Source organism: Vigna umbellata, chromosome 2 (assembly GCF_029865625.1).
Source record: "Vigna umbellata cultivar VRB3 chromosome 2, Vumbellata_1.0, whole genome shotgun sequence".
Taxonomy (NCBI): Eukaryota; Viridiplantae; Streptophyta; class Magnoliopsida; order Fabales; family Fabaceae; genus Vigna; species Vigna umbellata.
The window spans coordinates 29162605-29182675 of record NC_142166.1 but is presented as its reverse complement, the minus strand read 5'-3'; the positions used below and the strand labels follow the sequence as shown (position 1 = coordinate 29182675).

Here is a 20071-nt window from a genome sequence, read left to right as displayed (position 1 = left end):
TCATGGTTTAATTCTGATTGTGAGCGTTCGGTCTTGGTTTAATTCTGATTGTGAGCGTTCGGTCTTGGCTTGATTCTGATTGTGAGCGTTCGGTCTTAGTTTGATTCCGATTGGGAACGTTCGGTCTTGGTTTAATTCTGATTGTTAGCGTTCGGTCTTGGCTTGATTTTGATTGTGAGCGTTCTGTATTGGTTTAATTCTAACTGTGAGCGTTCGGTCTTGGTTTGATTCTGATTGTGAGCGTTCGGTCTTGGTTTAATTCTGATTGTTGAGCGTTCGGTCTTAATTTGATAGTCTTAAGTTTGGATCTTGAGCGTTCGGTCTCGATATCTGTTAGAAATCATTAGCGTTCGACCTAAATCCGTATTCTGATGTTTAGTTGGTAAGCGTTTAATCTGGGTGTATCAGTGATAGCTAGCGTTCGATCTTGCCCAAGTATTCTCAGGCTTCGATCGTAAGCGTTCGGTCTTAATGATAGATAACGTTCGGTTTTGCTGATGTTTATTCCCATTTAGTGATCGTTCGTAGCGAACGTTCGGTATTTGATGATGATTGATCTTTGAACGTTCGTCCTGACATTGGACGATTTTAGTGAGGTGTTCTGTTATAACGTTCGGTGGGGAAATGTTTAATCCAGTGGGGCGTTCGGTTTTAGCGTTCGACTGAATATTGGAGGTGTTCGGTTTTAGCGTTCGACTGAATACTGTTCGGTTTTAGCGTTCGGCCTGATTGTGTTGGATCTTATAGCGTGCGTCCAAATATAGTAGTGTTCGGCAAGATAACGTTCGACAGATGGCGTTCGGTGAATAGTGTTCGGATGAATAGTGTCCCGCAAAGTGTTTGATGAATAGTGTTCGGATGAATAGTGTTCTGCAAATAGTGTTGAGTTCTAAGTTGAGTTTCTCTGGAATTGAATTATGTGTACAAATGTTTGGAATATATACTGCGATGTGATGTATGTGAAGATATGTGAATGTATGAAATATGATAAATTACTATGATGATACGATTGTAAAAGTAAATAGTGTATGTGAGTATGAAGTGGACATCTCGGGGAGAGATGGATGAAAGTGGTTATGTGGTGGTGTGTTGTTCTGTATAAACTGTATTGAACTTTGAACTAGTATGTCTATCCCTACACTCAAAGCATTGTTCATGCTCAAGTAGAGAAGAACAACGTAAGTGGTGAGAGTAGAGGGAGGTCCTCGTCTATAGTCTTTGAATTTAGACATAGACAGATTGGGGGATTTACCTTGCTAGTGTTAGGCAAGACTAGCTCAACTATGCAAGTGCAAAGACGACCAATAGTTCGACAGTTATACAAATTCGGATGAGTCGTGTGTTGTGACTTTACCTTGCATAGTGTTGGGGAGTGCCAGCAGAACTATGTAAGTGTAAAGATGTGTGAGTTGTGGTTTAATAAGCATGCCTTAATTGTTTCTTTATATGAATCTACGTATGATGACATGAATTAACTGTGCTATATGTATAACATGCTTTTTATATCTAGCTCACCCTTGCATTGTTTGTGTTATGTGCTGTTTGGGTATGTTTCTCTGGCGATGATCATCCACTTGGATGGGAGCAGACGTTGTTGAAGAGATCCCTTTGGAGCAAGAGCTGGAGGATACTAAGGTTGCGGAGTAGTCTTCTTAGGAATTTCCCATATGAACTCTTGTAGTATTTGACTCTTTAAGCTGTTCAAGTTTGAATTCCCGTTTCTTTTATTTCTGAATGACTGTAATTTCACATTTAATTACACGTCATGCTCCGACTGTTCTCTTTATTGGAATGTTGACGTCTTTATTATGTAATATTTGTTATTATATAATCGGGATGTTACATGTACTATATATTATAGTTTATAACTGTTCTATCTTATTAATTATATAATGATTAACATATGGTTAATCGTTATATTTTGGGTTATTACATTTATTTTTAATTAATTTTTTAAAAATTATTTTTATATTTTTTCAGACAAAATCAAGTAATCATAGTAATTATTATAATTTAGACTTTGATTAAGAAATTAACATTGCAATATAATTCATTAGATATAGAAATACATCATATTTTGAAATTTAATTAAGAACTTAATCAAATTGGAAATCTTATTTAAAAATTTATCAGATTTTGAAATATGGTTAAATTATATTGGATTTCAAACTTATGTTTAGGACACAGTTAAATTTCAAAATTCTATTAAGTATTTTTTTTAATTTGAAAATATGGTATTGTTTTTAGTTTTATTTTTTCAAATTTACATTGTTTGTTTTATTGCTTTTTTTTTATTTTATACTTTTAAATTTAATTTGTTTATTTTGTTTTATGAATTTGTTAATCTCAATTTTAGTTATGTTCAGTGAGATATTGTAACATCCCAAAATATAGTAATTACTATATTACAGAATTAATTACAATTAACACTAAAACCAAGCAGTCTTTATATACTGAAAAGAAGTTCCAGAGCCGAACGACTTCAGTACAAAAGAAACGCGCATAAAACGCATACAAAGGAAGCCTAGAACGAACGTTCTTAGATATAAAATAACGTACGCGTCAAAACAGAATCAGGGATAATTAGGACGAACGGCTTTACAAAATATTTAACCGAACGTCCAAACTAATCTAACATTCACATTCCTAATCTAACGAGTGCTCTAAGGCTCGGCCTTTACTTCCACTTCAACCAGATTTGCATCTTCCAAATTTTCTTCTTCCAGCATTTCTTCAAGAGATGCACCACCATCTGCTCACATCCACACGGATGATCATTGCAAGACAAGACGAACGTACATAGACAGGAGACAACACAATGGAAATGCAAGGGTAAGCTTATATTATTTAATTCATACAATTAACACATACATTTAACGTTTCAATTCACACATACAACCGGTAACTTAACATAGAATAACATAGAAAAATGTATATATATATATATATGACAGACCGTCCGGACTGTATGAACCATGTAGTTACAAGCGTCCTTGCACACGAGTGGTGTAGTAGCCGGGATATACCTAATCAGCTGCCACTCGAGGTTAGTCCGTTCTTACGTCGCCCATGTTAACTTATGGACTAAGGACCTCCTGCCATTCCCACACATGACTACCCCCTTCTATGTGAAGATGAGTATCACGGAATATCAGGATGGACAGCGAGTCTTAACTTATCCATGTTCATACTTTACCAAATTTAATATTTAACACATCTGAGACGTTCCTCCTTGGAACGCTCGTTCAAATTCCATAATCGTATAACCATTTAATATAGTGTTCAAACGTCTTACCATTTCATATTTATAACATTTTCATTCTATGTTCCACTCTCTTAAAAAGACGAACGTTCAACTTTCTGAAGGAAGAGGACGAACGTTAAGAGCCAGATTTAGAAGAATCCATTTAACAATCAGGAAGACTCCAAAATAATGAAATCATTTTCAGAATATTTTTAAGTACCAAGAGGTCAGGTTGACTCAACTTGGCTAAGAGACATCAATATGAATACTTAGCTACATTGGGAACCTTTTATTTAAAAGGGATCGACTGCCAGTAAATGACCGAACGCGCCAATATACATTTACTAACCATTTGGACGAACGCTATTTACGTTCGTTAAGGATTCGAAGATAAGGACGAGCGTTCAATCTAAGACCGCACGCTTCATCAAGGCGAACGCTAGGTAGATGACCGAGCCTCAATCATGACGAACGCTTGGTATAAGACCGAGCGCTATTTAGGACGAACGCTTCGGTATCAGACCGAACGATATTTAGGACGAACGTTTAGTATAAGACCGAACGTTACTTATTTTAAAGTTTATGGTATTTACATATATAGCGGAGCTGAAACGAACGCTCAGACATTCCAATGGGGACGCTCGTTCTCGATCAGAGTTCTTTCCAAATGAAAGAATTCCATTCTAAGTTATTTTAAGGAAAACCGAACGGTCTAAGACCGTACGGTGACGAGCGTCATCTATCAAAGGGAATAATTTAAGTTTCAGATTTCTCAATCTTAACAAATTTCCAGATTTCAACATTTTAACTTATACTTTATACTTCATATGATTCTCAAATTTATGAACTTTATAACTTTCACTTCCAAATTAATTCACATTCAACAATCATCACATTAATAACTCATACATTACAATATTCATCCATCATTCATACGTATCAAACTAACATGCAAAACAAACCAGAAGTCATATCCGATATCAGTGAACGTTCATAACAGCTCAAACATCATACTTTTCGTACATGCAACTCAGATCATACCACAGGCAGGTATAAATTAAACATATAAGCTTCCCTTACCTGGATAGCAGTGTACGCCCTAATGCAAAAGTTGGGTTTGTCTCTTACAGTGTTCTACCTTCAGTTTCACTAACACTTTCACTTGATCTAAACATCAAAATCAGAGATGGCTCAGATATAGTCCATGCATGACCCGAGAGTATGGTTTCGCATGAAACCCTAATGGACAACTACTAGAGAAGGAAACTTACCAGCTTGTATTCCAATACTGTTCGGTCCAAAAGGAAGATCACAACTGGACGAACACTCCTATGGTGCTGCAAACGTGATCGGAGAAGAGGTGTGAGATTTACAGTAGAGAGAAGTTAAGGGTTTTTAGAGAGAAGTTGGAGGAGATGAAGGGTTGAGTTTCGTGAGGAAGAAGGTGAGTGATGCAGGAGAGAGAGTTTCCAAAAATCCAGTTTTGTTTAAACTCACGTTCATTTGAACGAACGTCTCCCAAACTGACACCTGTACACCAAACTCTAAACTAGAAGCTTCTCCCGCGACAGGTGGCGTGTGTGCATGTGGTGATTGGTGCGTTTTTAATGCCTTGGAAAATGATGGGCGTGTCTTTCAAGGCACGGCAGAGTGGATAAAAAGGAATTAAATTCTGATTTGACATGTATTTCAGAGTTTAATTATTTAGGGTCTCACAGATATTCTATCTTAATGTTGTATTATTGGTAGTTAGATTCGTCATAATTAAGGTGAAAGATTTCTTTTAGTTTTATAAATTTTACCTTTGTTAGATTTATGTTCTTTCACAAATAAAATGTGTAAAAAGATTATATAAATAATTTGACAACCGATCATATTTTTTTTCATGTGATGAATTAATTCAATAAATTTAAAAAATTGTTTTTAGGTTTGGTTTTATTGTTGTCAATTACGGTAAATTACTTAATTAAATTTCAAAATCTAATATTTTTTTAATAGAATTTGGAAATTAATTACCTTCTTAATTAGAGATTTCAATGGTACACCAAATTTTAAAAACTGGAATTTTATTTATAACGAGATTTAGAAGTCTAGTTATTTGTCTAACACGATTTCAAAATCTGCTATCTAAAGTCCAAATGTAATTTTCATTCTCAGATCAGCTATGGTTTTAGACATCTAATTTAAATATAGCATAAATTTCTCATGAGAATATTATCCTCATATAAACAATAGAAAAAAAGTAAATAAAAATGGAAGTACTTGGAGTTAGTTTGCCATGAAAAGCAAAGGGAAACAGGAGGTTGGGGTGGGTGACATACAGTGTATGGAGAGAGTGAAAAAAAGTTAGGGTTGTATTAAAAATAAAAGGAAGAAATTAGACTTTACATTTTTTACCCTAGTGAAAGGTCAAAGGATATTTCGGAGTTTTAGATAAATTTGGAGGTTTAGGAAGAAATTTGAAAGTACAAAAAGAAATCAAAAACCAGTTTCCAAAGAAAAAAGATTACAACTTTGTAAAAAAAAGTAGTCAAAAGAATGAACTCAAGCAGAAGAAGTGAATCGGAAGAAGGTGGTTTGAGAAAGTTGAGTTCTCCCATAGCTTACCTATTTGGTGGCTTAGCCCTGATGCTCGCAGTCATAGCAGTTGCATTACTCATCATAGCTTGTTGTTATCGTAAACATTATTATGCTTCGAACTCAGCCGGTGATGAAGAGAAAGCAGCAAAGATGGAGAAAAAGAAGGTTAATATTTCAGAGCCACAGATTGTTGTGATCATGGCTGGTGAAACCTACCCTACTTATTTAGCCAACCCACTCTCATCGACAAGAGACTATTTGTTGGAAGTCTTGGAATTCTTACGTAAATTAAGGATAAGATCAATTTATAATTTATAAACAAATACAAATCTTGTATTACAAACTGATTTTATAAGATAGAATTAGACTTAAAGTCTACTTTCTTCCAAACCAAATTAGGAGGATCACAATCACAGATTTTCTCCATCTGCGGTTTAATTTAGTTTCCTAACATTTTTGTAGTTCTTTATACTCTTGTTGGATTGATCTCCTACGTTTAAATTGAAGAAAATGAAATGGATATCGTAGCTAGCTTTAGCACCGAGGTGTTGGTCTTTTCATGTAAAGTATTTCAGTACGAACTTTAAACTTAATTCCACGTTACAAAAATTAGTTTATATAATAAAATTTTCATGAACTTGTATATTTTAAATTTATCTTCTGAATCGTTGAGGGAGACTTCCAACATTGTTATTGTAACATCCCAAAATACAGTAATTACTATATTACAGAATTAATTACAATTAACAGTAAAACCAAGCAGTCTTTATATACTGAAAAGAAGTTCCAGAACCGAACGGCTTCAGTACAAAAGAAACGCGCATAAAACGCATACAAAGGAAGCCTAGAACGAACGTTCTTAGATATAAAATAACGTACGCGTCAAAACAGAATCAGGGATAATTAGGACGAACGGCTTTACAAAATATTTAACCGAACGTCCAAACTAATCTAACATTCACATTCCTAATCTAACGAGCGCTCTAAGGCTCGGCCTTTACTTCCACTTCAACCAGATTTGCATCTTCCAAATTTTCTTCTTCCAGCATTTCTTCAAGAGATGCACCACCATCTGCTCACATCCACACGGATGATCATTGCAAGACAAGACGAACGTACATAGACAGGAGACAACACAATGGAAATGCAAGGGTAAGCTTATATTATTTAATTCATACAATTAACACATACATTTAACGTTCCAATTCACACATACAACAGGTAACTTAACATAGAATAACATAGAAATATGTATATATATATAAGACAGACCGTCCGGACTGTATGAACCATGTAGTTACAAGCGTCCTTGCACACGAGTGGTGTAGTAGCCGGGATATACCTAATCAGCTGCCACTCGAGGTTAGTCCGTCGCCCATGCTAAGTGATGGACTAAGGACCTCCTGCCATTCCCACACATGACTACCCCCTTCTACGTGAAGATGAATATCACGGAATATCAGGATGGACAGCGAGTCTTAACTTATCCATGTTCATACTTTACCAAATTTAATATTTAACACATCTGAGACGTTCCTCCTTGGAACGCTCGTTCAAATTCCATAATCGTATAACCATTTAATATAGTGTTCAAACGTCTTACCATTTCATATTTATAACATTTTCATTCTATGTTCCACTCTCTTAAAAAGACGAACGTTCAACTTTCTGAAGGAAGAGGACGAACGTTAAGAGCCAGATTTAGAAGAATCCATTTGACAATCAGGAAGACTCCAAAATAATGAAATCATTTTCAGAATATTTTTAAGTACCAAGAGGTCAGGTTGACTCAACTTGGCTAAGAGACATCAATATGAATACTTAGCTACATTGGGAAGACTCCAAAATAATGAAATCATTTTCAGAATATTTTTAAGTACCAAGAGGTCAGGTTGACTCAACTTGGCTAAGAGACATCAATATGAATACTTAGCTACATTGGGAACCTTTTATTTAAAAGGGATCGACTGCCAGTAAATGACCGAACGCGCCAATATACATTTACTAATTATTTGGACGAACGCTATTTATGTTCGTTAAGGATTCAAAGATAAGGACAAGCGTTCGGTTTATGACCGAACACTACATTAAAGCGAACGCTAAGTAGATGACCAAAAGTAAATCGTGACGAACGTTCGATACAAGACCGGGCGCTCTTTAGGACGAACGCTTCGGTATGAGACCGAGCGCTATTTAGGACGAACGCTTCGGTATGAGACCGAGCGCCATTTAGAACGAACGTTCGGTATAAGACCGAACGTTACATATTTTTAAAGTTTAAAGTACTATATACCGCTGAGCTGAACCGAACGCTCAGACATTCAAATGGGGACGCTCGTTCTCGAGCAGAGTTCTTTCCAAATGAAAGAATTCCATTCTAAGTTATTTTAAGGAAAACCGAACGGTCTAAGACCGTACTGTGACGAGCGTAATTTATCAAAGGGAATGATTTAAGTTTCAGATTTCTCAACCTTAACAAATTTCCAGATTTCAACATTTTAACTTATACTTTATACTTCATATGATTCTCAAATTTATGAACTTTATAACTTTCACTTCCAAATTAATTCACATTCAACAATCATCACATTAATAACTCATACATTACAATATTCATCCATCATTCATACGTATCAAACTAACATGCAAAACAAACCAGAAGTCATATCCGATATCAGTGAACGTTCATAACAGCTCAAACATCATACTTTTCGTACATGCAACTCAGATCATACAACAGGCAGGTATAAATTAAACATATAAGCTTCCCTTACCTGGATAGCAGTGTACGCCCTAATGCAAAAGTTGGGTTTTTCTCTTACAGTGTTCTACCCTCAGTTTCACTAACACTTTCACTTGATCTAAACATCAAAATCAGAGATGGCTCAGATATAGTCCATGCATGAACCGAGAGTATGGTTTCGCATGAAACCCTAATGGACAACTACTAGAGAAGGAAACTTACCAGCTTGTATTCCAATACTGTTCGGTCCAAAAGGAAGATCACAGCTGGACGAACACTCCTATGGTGCTGCAAACGTGATCGGAGAAGAGGTGTGAGATTTACAGTAGAGAGAAGTTAAGGGTTTTTAGAGAGAAGTTGGAGAAAAATGGAGAAATCAGTTTTGAGGAAGAAGGTGAGTGTATGCAGAGAATGGGAAGGAGTGTCTCAGAAAATTAAATTCTCTTTTCCAAGTCAAACGGACGTTCACTCACACGCGGACACCTGTCTTCCACTACTGATTTAGAAGGTTCTAATTTGACACATGGCAGACGTGTGGCAGTGTGTGTGCGTTTTTGCAGTGCATGCAAAGAGTATGTAAGTGGGTTTTAATTGTCTGAGTAGTGACGTGGACTGCACTGCAGGTAGGTTTTAATGCTTTTAAATTTGATTTGACTTAAGTTGCAGTGTTAATTATCTAGGGTCTCACAGTTATTTTGTTCTGACCAACTTTGGATCAAGGAAATTGCGTTTGTTGAATCCTCGTCCAATGGGAAACTGATGAATACTGTAGAATAAGTGGAAGAAACAAAATTAGCTTTCAGTTCAAAGTTAAAGAACTTCAGATGCGTCTCCAAACTAAGAAAAGGAGATGAAAAAACAAAAAAATTTCAGCTTACAGTTTCATCCTTTGAACGCATAATGAAGTACACCAACTCGTAATGCATGATCATAAAAAAATAAATTTTTTGTATTTTATTAAAAAAAATAAAAAAAAATGATGTCAAATAAATATAAAAATTTAGATGTGTTAAAAAATAATTATATATCTGGACGTTATAACCGAACACCTCACTAAAATCGTACAATGTCTGGACGAACGTTCAAAGATCAATCATCATCAAATACCGAACGTTCGCTACGAAGGATCACTAACTGGGAATAAACATCAGCAAAACCGAACGTTATCGATCATTAATACCGAACGCTTACGATCGAAACCTGAAAATACTTGGTCAAGAACGAACGCTAGTTATTATTACTGATACACCCAGATTGAACGCTTACCAACTAAACATCACAATACGCGATTTAGGTCGAACGCTAATGATTTCTTACTGATATCAAGACCGAACGCTCAAGATCCAAACTTAAGACTATCAAATGAAGACCGAACGCTCAACAATCAGAATTAAACCAAGACCGAACGCTCACAATCATTATCAAACCAAGACTGAACGCTCACAATCAGAATCAAGCCAAGACCGAACGCTCACAATCAGAATCAAGCCAAGATGTTGGTAGTGCTATCAATTTTTCTGGGAAAGTAAATTCCGTAGTCTAAGGTACCTTTCAAGTATCGAAGGATGTGTTTTGCAGCTGTCATGTGCGATTGTCTGGGATCATCCATGTAACGGCTGATGAGACCCACACCAAAGCTTATGTCTGGCCTGCTGTTACAGATGTAGCGGAGTGTCCCGACTATCTGTCTGTATAGCGTTGCATCTACTTTGCTTTCATCCTGCTGCAGTGAGAGCTTCATGTTGGCAATAACTGGAACTGATGCGCTGTTGCAGTCTTTTAACTTGAACCTCTCCAGAGTTTCGAGAATATATTTCTTTTGATTCATATGCACTCCCTCTTTGGTTTGTATAAACTCCAATCCAAGGAAGTATTCCAAGAAGCCAAGGTCTGTCATCTCCAGATTATTCTTCATCATAACTTTGAATTTTTCAATCTCTTGAACTGAGCTTCCAGTGACCAGTAGGTCGTCCACGTACAGACATATGAGCAAGGTACCTAGCTGATCACAGAACTTGACATATATTCCATATTCAACAATACATCTTTGAAATCCATACCTGGTGAGCAACGAGTCAATATGCTTGTTCCATGCTCGTGGTGCCTGACGAAGACCGTAGAGAGCTTTGTTAAGTTTATAAACCTTCAGTTCATTGTCCTTCTTGATGAAACCAGGCGGTTGACATACGTAGACTTCTTCTTCGAGAGCCCCATTAAGAAATGTTGATTTGACATCCATCTGGCTGATACTCCAATTATTTGAATTGGCAATAGCTACCACGATCCTCACCGTTTCCAATCTTGCAACAGGGGCGTACACATCAGTGAAATCGATCCCAGGTTGTTGCAGAAATCCTTTAGCAACTAGTCTAGCTTTTAACTTTGCCACACTCCCATCGGGTTTGTACTTAGTTTTGAATATCCACTTCACCTCTATGGCTTTCTTGTAGGCAGGTAAGTCCATCAACGTCCATGTTTTATTCTTCTCGATAGCTGAAATCTCCTCAATCATAGCATCCTTCCAATTATCATCTTTGATAGCTTTCTCCCATGCTATGGTTTCAGTACCTGCAAGTAAAGCATAATGCAATATATCACCTGTGTCTGTAATGTCACTGTCTCGGAATAGCTCGTGATCTGCCAGTCTTGTCGATGGGAAACGCGTTCTTTTGACCGCCTATTATTTACATCCTCTGTATTAACTGTCGGAGTGTCTTGATCATAGTTTCTCTCCTTAAACAACGTAGTAATCACAGTACTAGGTGAATTATCTGGGGTAGTCTCACATGTGTTCCACTTGAACACATTAGATTCATCAACAATCACGTCCCTACTTATCACAATTTTTGATTTCACTGGATCATAGAGTCTATATGCTCCAGTTGGATGATAACCAACAAAAACGAAAGTTTCGCTTCTATCGTCCAATTTCTTTCTCAATTCAATTGGGACATGCTTATAACAGACTGATCCAAAAATCTTCAGGTGTCGCACGTCAGGTTTGTTTCCAGACCACGCTTCTTCCGGTGTGCTAGTTGGCAAAGCTTTGGTTGGGCTCCTATTCAGTAGGTATGCTGCAGTTGAAACTGCTTCTCCCCACAGATGATGCGGAAGACCCCTTCCTTTGATCATACATCTGACCATATCAAGAAGCATGTGATTCCTCCTCTCAGCCAATCCATTATGTTGAGGAGTGTAGGGGGCTGTGACTTCGTGTATAATCCCTTTTTCAGTGCAGAATTTCGACATTTCTCCTGAGTTGAATTCACCTCCTCCATCAGTGCGGAGAATTTTGATCTGCTTGCCCGATTGCCTCTCGGCCATGGAGCAAAAATTAACAAAGTAAGTGTAAGTTTCACCTTTTCCTTTTAACAGATAAAACCCAAATTTTTCTAGAAAGCTCATCCACAAAAAGTAGGAAGTATCTGTTACCTCCCAGAGACGACACGTCGAATGGTCCACATACATCAGCATGCACCACTTCTAGCAGTTGTCTTGCTCTCTTGTAGGCACGTTTCTTGAATACTGATCTTGTTTGCTTTCCTATGGTGCAACTTTCACAAACTTTCTTAGGTGCCTCAATCGTACAGATTCCACTCACAAGCTTCTTTTCTTTAGCTTCTAAAGTTTAGATGCCCGTAACGATAATGCCACAGCCAATTTCCTTCAACACTTGTTGCTTTCATGCATTGTATCTCCGCTGTATTCAGATCTACACGAAATGTGCGATTGCTGGCAATAGGAGCTTTGAGTATCATTCGTTGCTTTTGGTCGAACACTTTGATGTGCCCTTGTTCCATTTTCATGGTGTATCCTTTCTCGTGTAACTGACCAAGACTCAGGAGGTTGCTTCTCATGGTGGGTACGTAAAGAACATTATGCATGTATACTGGCCTTCCATCTTTGCGCGCAATCAATACCTTTCCCGTGCCTTCAGCTCTTATGGTATTATTATCAGCGAACCGTATTATGCTTTTAACACTAGTATCAAGATCGATCAGCCAATTTCGATTTCCTGTCATGTGGTTGGAACACCCTGTATCCAAATACCACGATGATCCCTCATTTGCATGGCTCGTCTTCCCAGCAAGAGACACGTATTCTCTTTCTGCAGCATTCTTTGTGCAGTTGTCTTCAACTTCGCTTGTCTCAAGTACTTGTTTTCTTTGATTAATCAGATTCTCATCAGTATTTCTTCCTTGCGTTGTAACAGTCATTAGCACTACGTGATCAGAATCTGATTCTTGTTCGTCTTTCACTAGATTAGCTTCGTCATTCTTCTCTTTCTTGGTGTTTTCATTATGCCAGCATTCAGACGAATAATGGCCAAATTTACTACATGTGAAACATTGCACGTTTCTTTTGTCGACATTTCTTCTGCCACCTCTTCCTCTGAAGTTTCCTTCCTTTTGATCATAGTTAACGTCATCTTTGTTCTGATCTTGGTTATTAGCGGACCTTCCTCCGTTTCGGCCTCCACGACCACCTCGCATTCTGCCTCTTCCTCTACCAAATCCACGACCCTTTTGTATTTTGGCTTGTAATGCTTGGCTGATCTGTGTTGCATCTTGTTCTGCGGCTTTCCTTTCTAGCAGTCTCTGTTCGTGAGCTTCAAGTGAGTTTTGCAACTCCTCGACTTTCATTTTCTCCAAATCTCTACTTTCTACAATCGCCACAACAATGTGGTCATACTGGGGCGTTAACGTACGCAAGATCTTATGAACTATCTTCTTGTCCTTGACAACTTTGTCGCATGCACGCATTGCGTTGACAATTACTTGGATCCTGCCGATGTACCCTTGAATGGTTTCTTGTTCCCCCATGTTCAGGAGCTCATACTGCCGCCGTAGTGACTGTAGCTTAATCTCCTTTATATTTCCAGCAGTTCCGTACCCATCTTGTAAGATCTCCCATGTTTCTTTGGCCGTTGTCGCCTTTGACACCTTTTGGAATATCGCCGTCGAGATGCATTGATGCAAGATCATGCGTGCTTTGCAGTCTAATTTTCTGTTCTCTTTATACGCTTTCTTTTCTTCATCTGTAGCATTCTTTGCAGGATCTTTAAACCCATCTTTGACAATTTCATCGATCTCATGGAAGCCCAATATAGCATCCATCTTTACGCACCAATCTTCGAAATTCTTTCCGTCGAATACCGGTAGGTTACTTTGGATCATCCCTGCCATACTTCAGCGTAAAATCTATTTTGCTGCAGAGTTTCTTTACTTGACTACTCCTCCCAGATTCGAAACCTGTAAGCTCTGATACCACTGTTAGAGTGGCAGCTTATCAGAGAAGAGAGGAAGATATTTTGGAAAAGCGGAACCGAGAGAGATAGGCAATGAAAACAGAGATGCAAAAGATTTAGAGAAAACGATTAATTTTCTTATTGAAGTCAGCAGTATATATGTACAAAAAGTAAACTGTCTAATGACAGTTAAATCAGTTGTGATTCTAGATTTACATTCCTAACAAAATACAGTATATTTCAATCAATCAAACAAAATACAGTATGTAATCCTGTTTCACTCAATCATGTCATGCCAACTACCATTCACAACTTTGAAAAGACTCTAAATGACAGTGCTTGACTCAAGGCTTCTCTAAATCAATAGGTCTTTAATTGGCTTGTAATGTTCATGGAATGAAATGGAAAAACAGAAAAGAATGGGAACTGAAATGAGTAGAGAAATGTGAAGAAAAAGGGATAAAACTAGAACTCAGAACATACTATTTTTCTCAGACTTTGGCCAGATGATTTTTTCTTTCTTTTTCTCTGGTTCTCTTTCTATTTCATTCATTTCAGGTCTCTTTTTCAATTTCTTTTTCTGATTTTTCTCATTTCCAAACCTGTTTCTTTCTTTTTCAACCAAACCAGATTTTTTTTCAACACATTTTTTTTTTCTTTTTCACTTCTGGCCTCACTCTTTTTCATGCACTCACCAAGTTCTAGACTTCTCCCTACATCTCACAAGTCTCTAAGGAATGATTGGTTGGGGGAAATGGCTTGAAATGGATGAAAAGCAAAGAAAAAAAAAAACTAAAGCTCAATATAAGGTGCAATGGTAAGGAATGAAATGGATAAGCTAAACTGGAAAAATGAAGGATGCCTAGATCACATTTAAAGTTACCAAGAGCGAGCACATCACAAAGAATCAATGCAAAATCAGAATGACAATTAAACATGCATGTTATCACACAAGAAAGACAAAAACTGGCCCAAAATCTCTCAAGGGTTTAAAATTTGTTAAAACTGACTTGCTACTCATCCTATGTAAAAATTACTGAATTGAAATGAACTAAAGACTGTAAAAATTAATGCTAGAACTACTTCTGCCCAAATCCAAAGCTAAGTCTACTCTTGACAATTCTAATCTAAGGAAATAAAGCTAAAATTTGAATGACATCACCAAAGAATGAAGATAAGCATAAAACAGAATCTAAAAGAATAGAAACAAAGGTTAGAGAAATAAAAGGAACCTGGAATCAGTCCTAAACTACCTAATATATTGACAGAAGATAAACCTAAACTATTCCTATAAGCTACCTGACATATGCAATATAACCAGAATAGAGAATTGACAAAAAGAAAGCTAAACAGATTCAGAAAAATTTTAAAAACAGTAGCAGAAAGAAAATAGAACCAAATTATGAAAAGAATCCTAATTAAAACTTGAAGCAAAGCATGAAAATAAAATGAAGAATAGAAACTAATGAAGAACTAAAACAGAGCAAGAAACTAGCATAAGGAAAACAAAATAATAGAAATAAGCCAAGAAAAGGGACCTAAAATAAGTTCTAAAACAGATTAAAAAACAGCAAAAGAACCTAAGCTAAAACAACATAAACCAGAAAATGAATGAACTTTAAAAGACCTGAGAACTATTATCAACAAAACTAACAACTAAACTAAAACAGATCAGTAACAAGAGTAAGTATTTACAGACTAAAGAAAGAATAGTAAACTACTCTAGGGATTTATAAACCAAACCAGACCTAAACTAAGAGAAAAACAGTTCAGAAAAAAATACCCCTATTTTATTGCTAAAACAGATACTAAACACATCTATCAAAGTAAAAGCAAAAATTTTAACTACAACCCCTCACCCCCACACTTAAGAGGCACATTGCCCTCAATGTGTGAGTGAGTAAGGTTTTCTAATCAACAAAAACATACTCAGATCAAACAGCAACAGATATGTACAAGAATAGAAACTGAAAAACACAAAAAAAACAGCAATTGAACAAGAACAGAAACAAGACTTAAAAGTAAAACTACAAAACTAAAGAGGCAAAGAACTTATTCAGATTGGCCACAAATCAAAGTTAATTCTTTTTATTTTTATGAAAAACAACATATTATCTACCCTACTATTTATTATGCTACTTAAAGCTATGTAAACTACTATAAAAGACCTATAACTACTATTTAAAGGAAGGGACAAGAAAGAGCTTATTGGATTTTCTCCATTGTCAGCCAAGATGTGCATTAGCTCCTTCCCAGCTCTCTGCTTTAGCATCATCAGTTCTCCATTCAATGCTTTCAGCTGCAGCAACCAGATCTCCTCATGCCTTTGCTGTTGATTTTGCAAATTCCAGGCTCTTTGAGCATCATTTATACCTTCTCTTGCATTCATGACCACTTCCTTTGTGTCTGCAGCTTCCTTTGGATGAGTGGCAATATTAGTAATGTCAGCTGCAACAGCAAAATCAAAGTCAATGTTCATCAGTGAATCATCAAACATTTCAGCTTTGTTAAAACTGAAATCAAGATCATTCTCATGAAGAACCAATGCATCAAAGGTGGGAAAAATATTATCAGTGCAAACAGTAGGGGTATGGATACATTCAATCTCAAATGGTGCTCTAAGAACCTTAGAATCAATAACTACTGCAGTGTTAACAACAGGCTCTAAAGGATCTATGCATAGGCAATCAAATGAGCTAAACTGCAAAGGAAACTCAGATAAGACAACTAGAATTTCAAGGTTAAACAACACCTGTGTTGGCTCTTCCTTAGTAATAACAACAAAATCCATAGTGAACTCAACACAGTCCATAAAGTTATCCTCAAAATTGTTGTCCAGACCAATGCACACATCATAAAAATCATCAGAAATATCAATATGTTCTACAACGCAAATTTCATCCAGCTTTTCAGTACAATCAGGTATAACAGCAAGAATATCTGGCAAGGTTTTCTCATCCATAAGATTATCAAAGCTAGTTTGTACCTCACCTAAACAGACAGGAAGCTCAAATTTAAAATCAACCTGTACTGGCTCCTCAAAAATGACCTCACTAGCATCTATCAAATCAGCAGCTAAATGAACACCTATTGTGAAGCTATCATCAACTGGAATAATGTCAAAACCAGTGCATAACTCTGAAACAGCATAAGGCATGTCAATATTTTCAATGGAACAGGCTGAATCTAAAATATGACTGTGTGCAGGCATAACAGGAACATAATCTGGAGCAGGTTCTATGGGTTCAACTTTAAACAGATCCAAAGCATTAAATTCATATTGAACCTTAGAGAATTCTATGGGAATGCTAAGTTCAGAATAAACCTGTGTTCTCTGATCACTAGCTACCTCATCAAGGTCATTTCCATCCAGCTTGAACATAATGATCTCTTCCTTGGCGCCTGCAAAATAGTTAGAAGCAGAACATATGGCAGAACTGATTTCTTCACAAACTTCACAACCACCCCCAAGGCATGTACAACCAGTGAGTTTTTCATTACTCAGTTCTAAAGAGTTTAAGAACCCAGCAAACTCAAGTTCAAGTTCTAATCCTAAATCAGTACAGGCATTTTCAAAATCAGTCATATCAACTTTCACATCATCAAAAACTACATATCTATCATCATGAGCACCTGATTCATCATCAAGAAGTGCATTTAAATCTGTGCAATCATAAAAAACACTAGATGCAGGTATATGAACTCTATCAATGTTAAATACTGAATTTGTGATATTAGAATGATCAAAGCAAGGACTAAAATCAACAACCTCTACAGGCACATCAAGCATTTGATCAAACGTAGTCAAATCAATTTTAGGATCACATACATCAGCATAAAAGTCCATTTCATAGTACTGAAGCACCAAAACATGGTTGGCAGCTTCCCTCATTTTTTTCAAATACTCTTTGGACTTTCTGAAATCAATTTGTACTTCAAGCTCAGCAGGTTCAATTTTAAAATCAGAGTTCAAATCAACAATACAATCAATTTCAGAATGAGGTTCAGTACTCTCATCACCAACATAAAGTTCATATACAGATTCAGAATCAACAGATGCATTCATACAATCACCACTCATCAGAGAATTGGAACTATCATTAACAGAAATTAAAACAGAATCTGAATCAGTGAAAGAAGGATTAGCGTATACAATTACAGAGGTGGTTGGACACTTAATCACTTGAAACTCTGGGGTAGCAGCTACCATCAGTGGTGCTTCATTGGTTGCTGCCTCTTTCTCCTTTTCAACTCTCCCAGTCAACTTGTTGACTACAGCTACTAACTCAGCCACTTGATTGGTTAGTCCTTGAAGTTCATACGCTGGAATCCCCTGTTGCCACTGATCACAGAATTGTGGCTGCCATGGCTGTTCTGAATGAATTTCCTCTTGCTCTGGTGCATCATAATGGAAAAAAGATGGCTGCCATGGCTGTTCCGACAGGAAATTCTCCTGCTCTGGTTCAGCATATTGGTCCCAGTATACGTGTGGCAGCTGCTGCTGCACTTGCAAGGGTGGTTGCTCATGATATGGTTGAAAACAATGTGGTGGTTGCTGCTGGAAAGCTTGATTGGCTGGCTGCATAAAAACCTCAGGAATAGGCTCATAAAACATGTCAAATCTTGGTGGTTGAGCATTATAAGGAAATGAGAAATTACCATATGCAGAGGAGTGATCCATGCTTAACAATTGCTCACAAGATAAAAACCAATCAGACCAATAAAGCCTCTATCACAGAATTCAACAAAAGAATTGAAAGAAAAGAAAATCTATACAAGCTATATTCACAATTTCTACTCTGCAGAACAGATCCTAATATACAAAAATGAAAACAAAACAAACAGATCCTAAACTAAAAAGGAACATATATGAACACAAAACAGAAATAAAATCAAGAAAACAAGCCTAAACAAGACTAACCTAACACTCTAAGACTTAACTCGCCGAGTCCCCGGCAACGGCGCCATTTGTTAAACTGATTTTTGTCGCCTAAAATCAGAACAAAATCTGGTCCCCACTAATGTAGCATAGGGCAACCAGAATATCAATCCTAGGACTCAACAAAATTAAGTTTTAAAATGTAGAGTTAAGTCTTGTATTTATTTACTAATTATTTACTTACTAACTACTACTAAACAGGTGGGGACATTTAAAATGAAAACACAGAAATTAAAAAATTAAGAAAAGCGAAACTATAATCTATTTTAAAATAAAAGAAGGAAGAAAATAAAGAAATAAAACCTAAGCTAAAGTGATGAAGAGATTAAACCTATTTATATCCAAAACAAAACCTATATACTAAAACTGGAACAAAATCAGAAATAAAACCAAATTGAAAAGAACTTAAAACTCAAGATTGAAAAGCATCATATCAACAAGAATGTAAAGGCTGAAACAGAAGTAAAGCAGATCATAAATTCTAAAATACTCAAAGTAAACAACTGGAACATCAAAACTCAAACTGAACTTCAACTATCACTATCAAAAGCAAAGACAGAATTGATTTCATAGGTGAATGTACATTGATATGAATAAAAGAGTGCTTAGAGTTCTCAAGAAGACATCATGATAATGTGAATCCCAATCCAGGGTATTCTAGTTCATATTTCAGAACTTTAATTTGACTCTTTCCACTCATTTTTCCAATCAAGGTTCATTAGCCTATTCATCAATCTAAAATTCACAAACAAATTCAAGAAACACAAATTTGAATCAATTTTTATGCATTGGACTTTTCTCTGTCTCGAGAAGACATCTCGATGAAAAATGCTCACTATGGAGACATTTAATTCCGAAAGAAATCATAAAATTGCAGAGAATCAGAATCCAAATCATTTTCTCAAAACATAACAATGGCAGAAATCAAGAACACAGAACAATCTCAACACAAACGAGAATACGAAATAGAACTTTATTAATATGAAAAGAAGATTACAACTATACCGGAAGTCACCAATATTCTCGCGACTGTCACTCTCGCAATTGTCTCAGCGAAATCCAGAAACAAGAACAATATCTCTACTCTAAGAAAAGCGTAAAAACCCTAATCTACAGAGCGTCTGAAAATGTATCTCAAAAGTATATGAAGAAGTGTTCTCTATATCTCCCTATTTACATGGTGAAGGCCCTTTATATAGGGTCAAAAACGAAAAGAGAAAAGGAAGGGGGAAAAGAAAAATGGGAGAGGGGAAACCTTGCTATGACGCTTCGAGCTTCACCTTGATCCAACGGTCTCCAAAAGCTTTGCTCTTCAAA

The 20071-nt window shown here is 36.5% G+C and overlaps 2 protein-coding genes across 3 annotated transcripts; both read right to left on the bottom strand.

Moving 5' to 3' along the window:
* Window positions 1–12181: 12181 nt before the first annotated feature.
* On the bottom strand, window positions 12182–13684 carry LOC148203748 (uncharacterized). The gene has a single exon (XM_088107738.1). The coding sequence runs from the start codon at window positions 13682–13684 to the stop codon at window positions 12182–12184; it is 1503 nt and encodes a 500-aa protein (XP_087963864.1).
* Window positions 13685–15837: 2153 nt separating this feature from the next.
* Window positions 15838–20071, bottom strand: LOC148203747 (uncharacterized). 2 transcript variants are annotated; one of them, XM_088106530.1, is made up of 2 exons: window positions 16807–20071; window positions 15838–16263 (listed from the first exon to the last, which is right to left on the bottom strand). In XM_088106530.1, exons 1-2 carry the CDS (start codon window positions 18494–18496, stop codon window positions 15872–15874), a joined length of 2082 nt encoding a protein of 693 aa, XP_087962656.1. In that variant the 5' UTR covers window positions 18497–20071; the 3' UTR covers window positions 15838–15871. The 2 variants fall into 2 exon arrangements, with proteins under 2 accessions (XP_087962656.1, XP_087962657.1); XM_088106531.1 differs by having other exon boundaries at window positions 15838–16296; window positions 16837–20071.

What these genes read in the sequence shown, in the direction of transcription:
- LOC148203748 (XM_088107738.1), bottom strand. Translation starts at nt 13,684, where the DNA reads ATGGATGCTATATTGGGCTTCCATGAGATCGATGAAATTGTCAAAGAT.
- LOC148203747 (XM_088106531.1), bottom strand. Translation starts at nt 18,496, where the DNA reads ATGGATCACTCCTCTGCATATGGTAATTTCTCATTTCCTTATAATGCT. An exon ending in TGAGGAGCCAGTACAGGTTG is followed by an intron (nt 16,297 to 16,836) that starts ATTTTAAATTTG and finishes TTGATGATTCAC; the next exon opens with TGATGAACATTGACTTTGAT.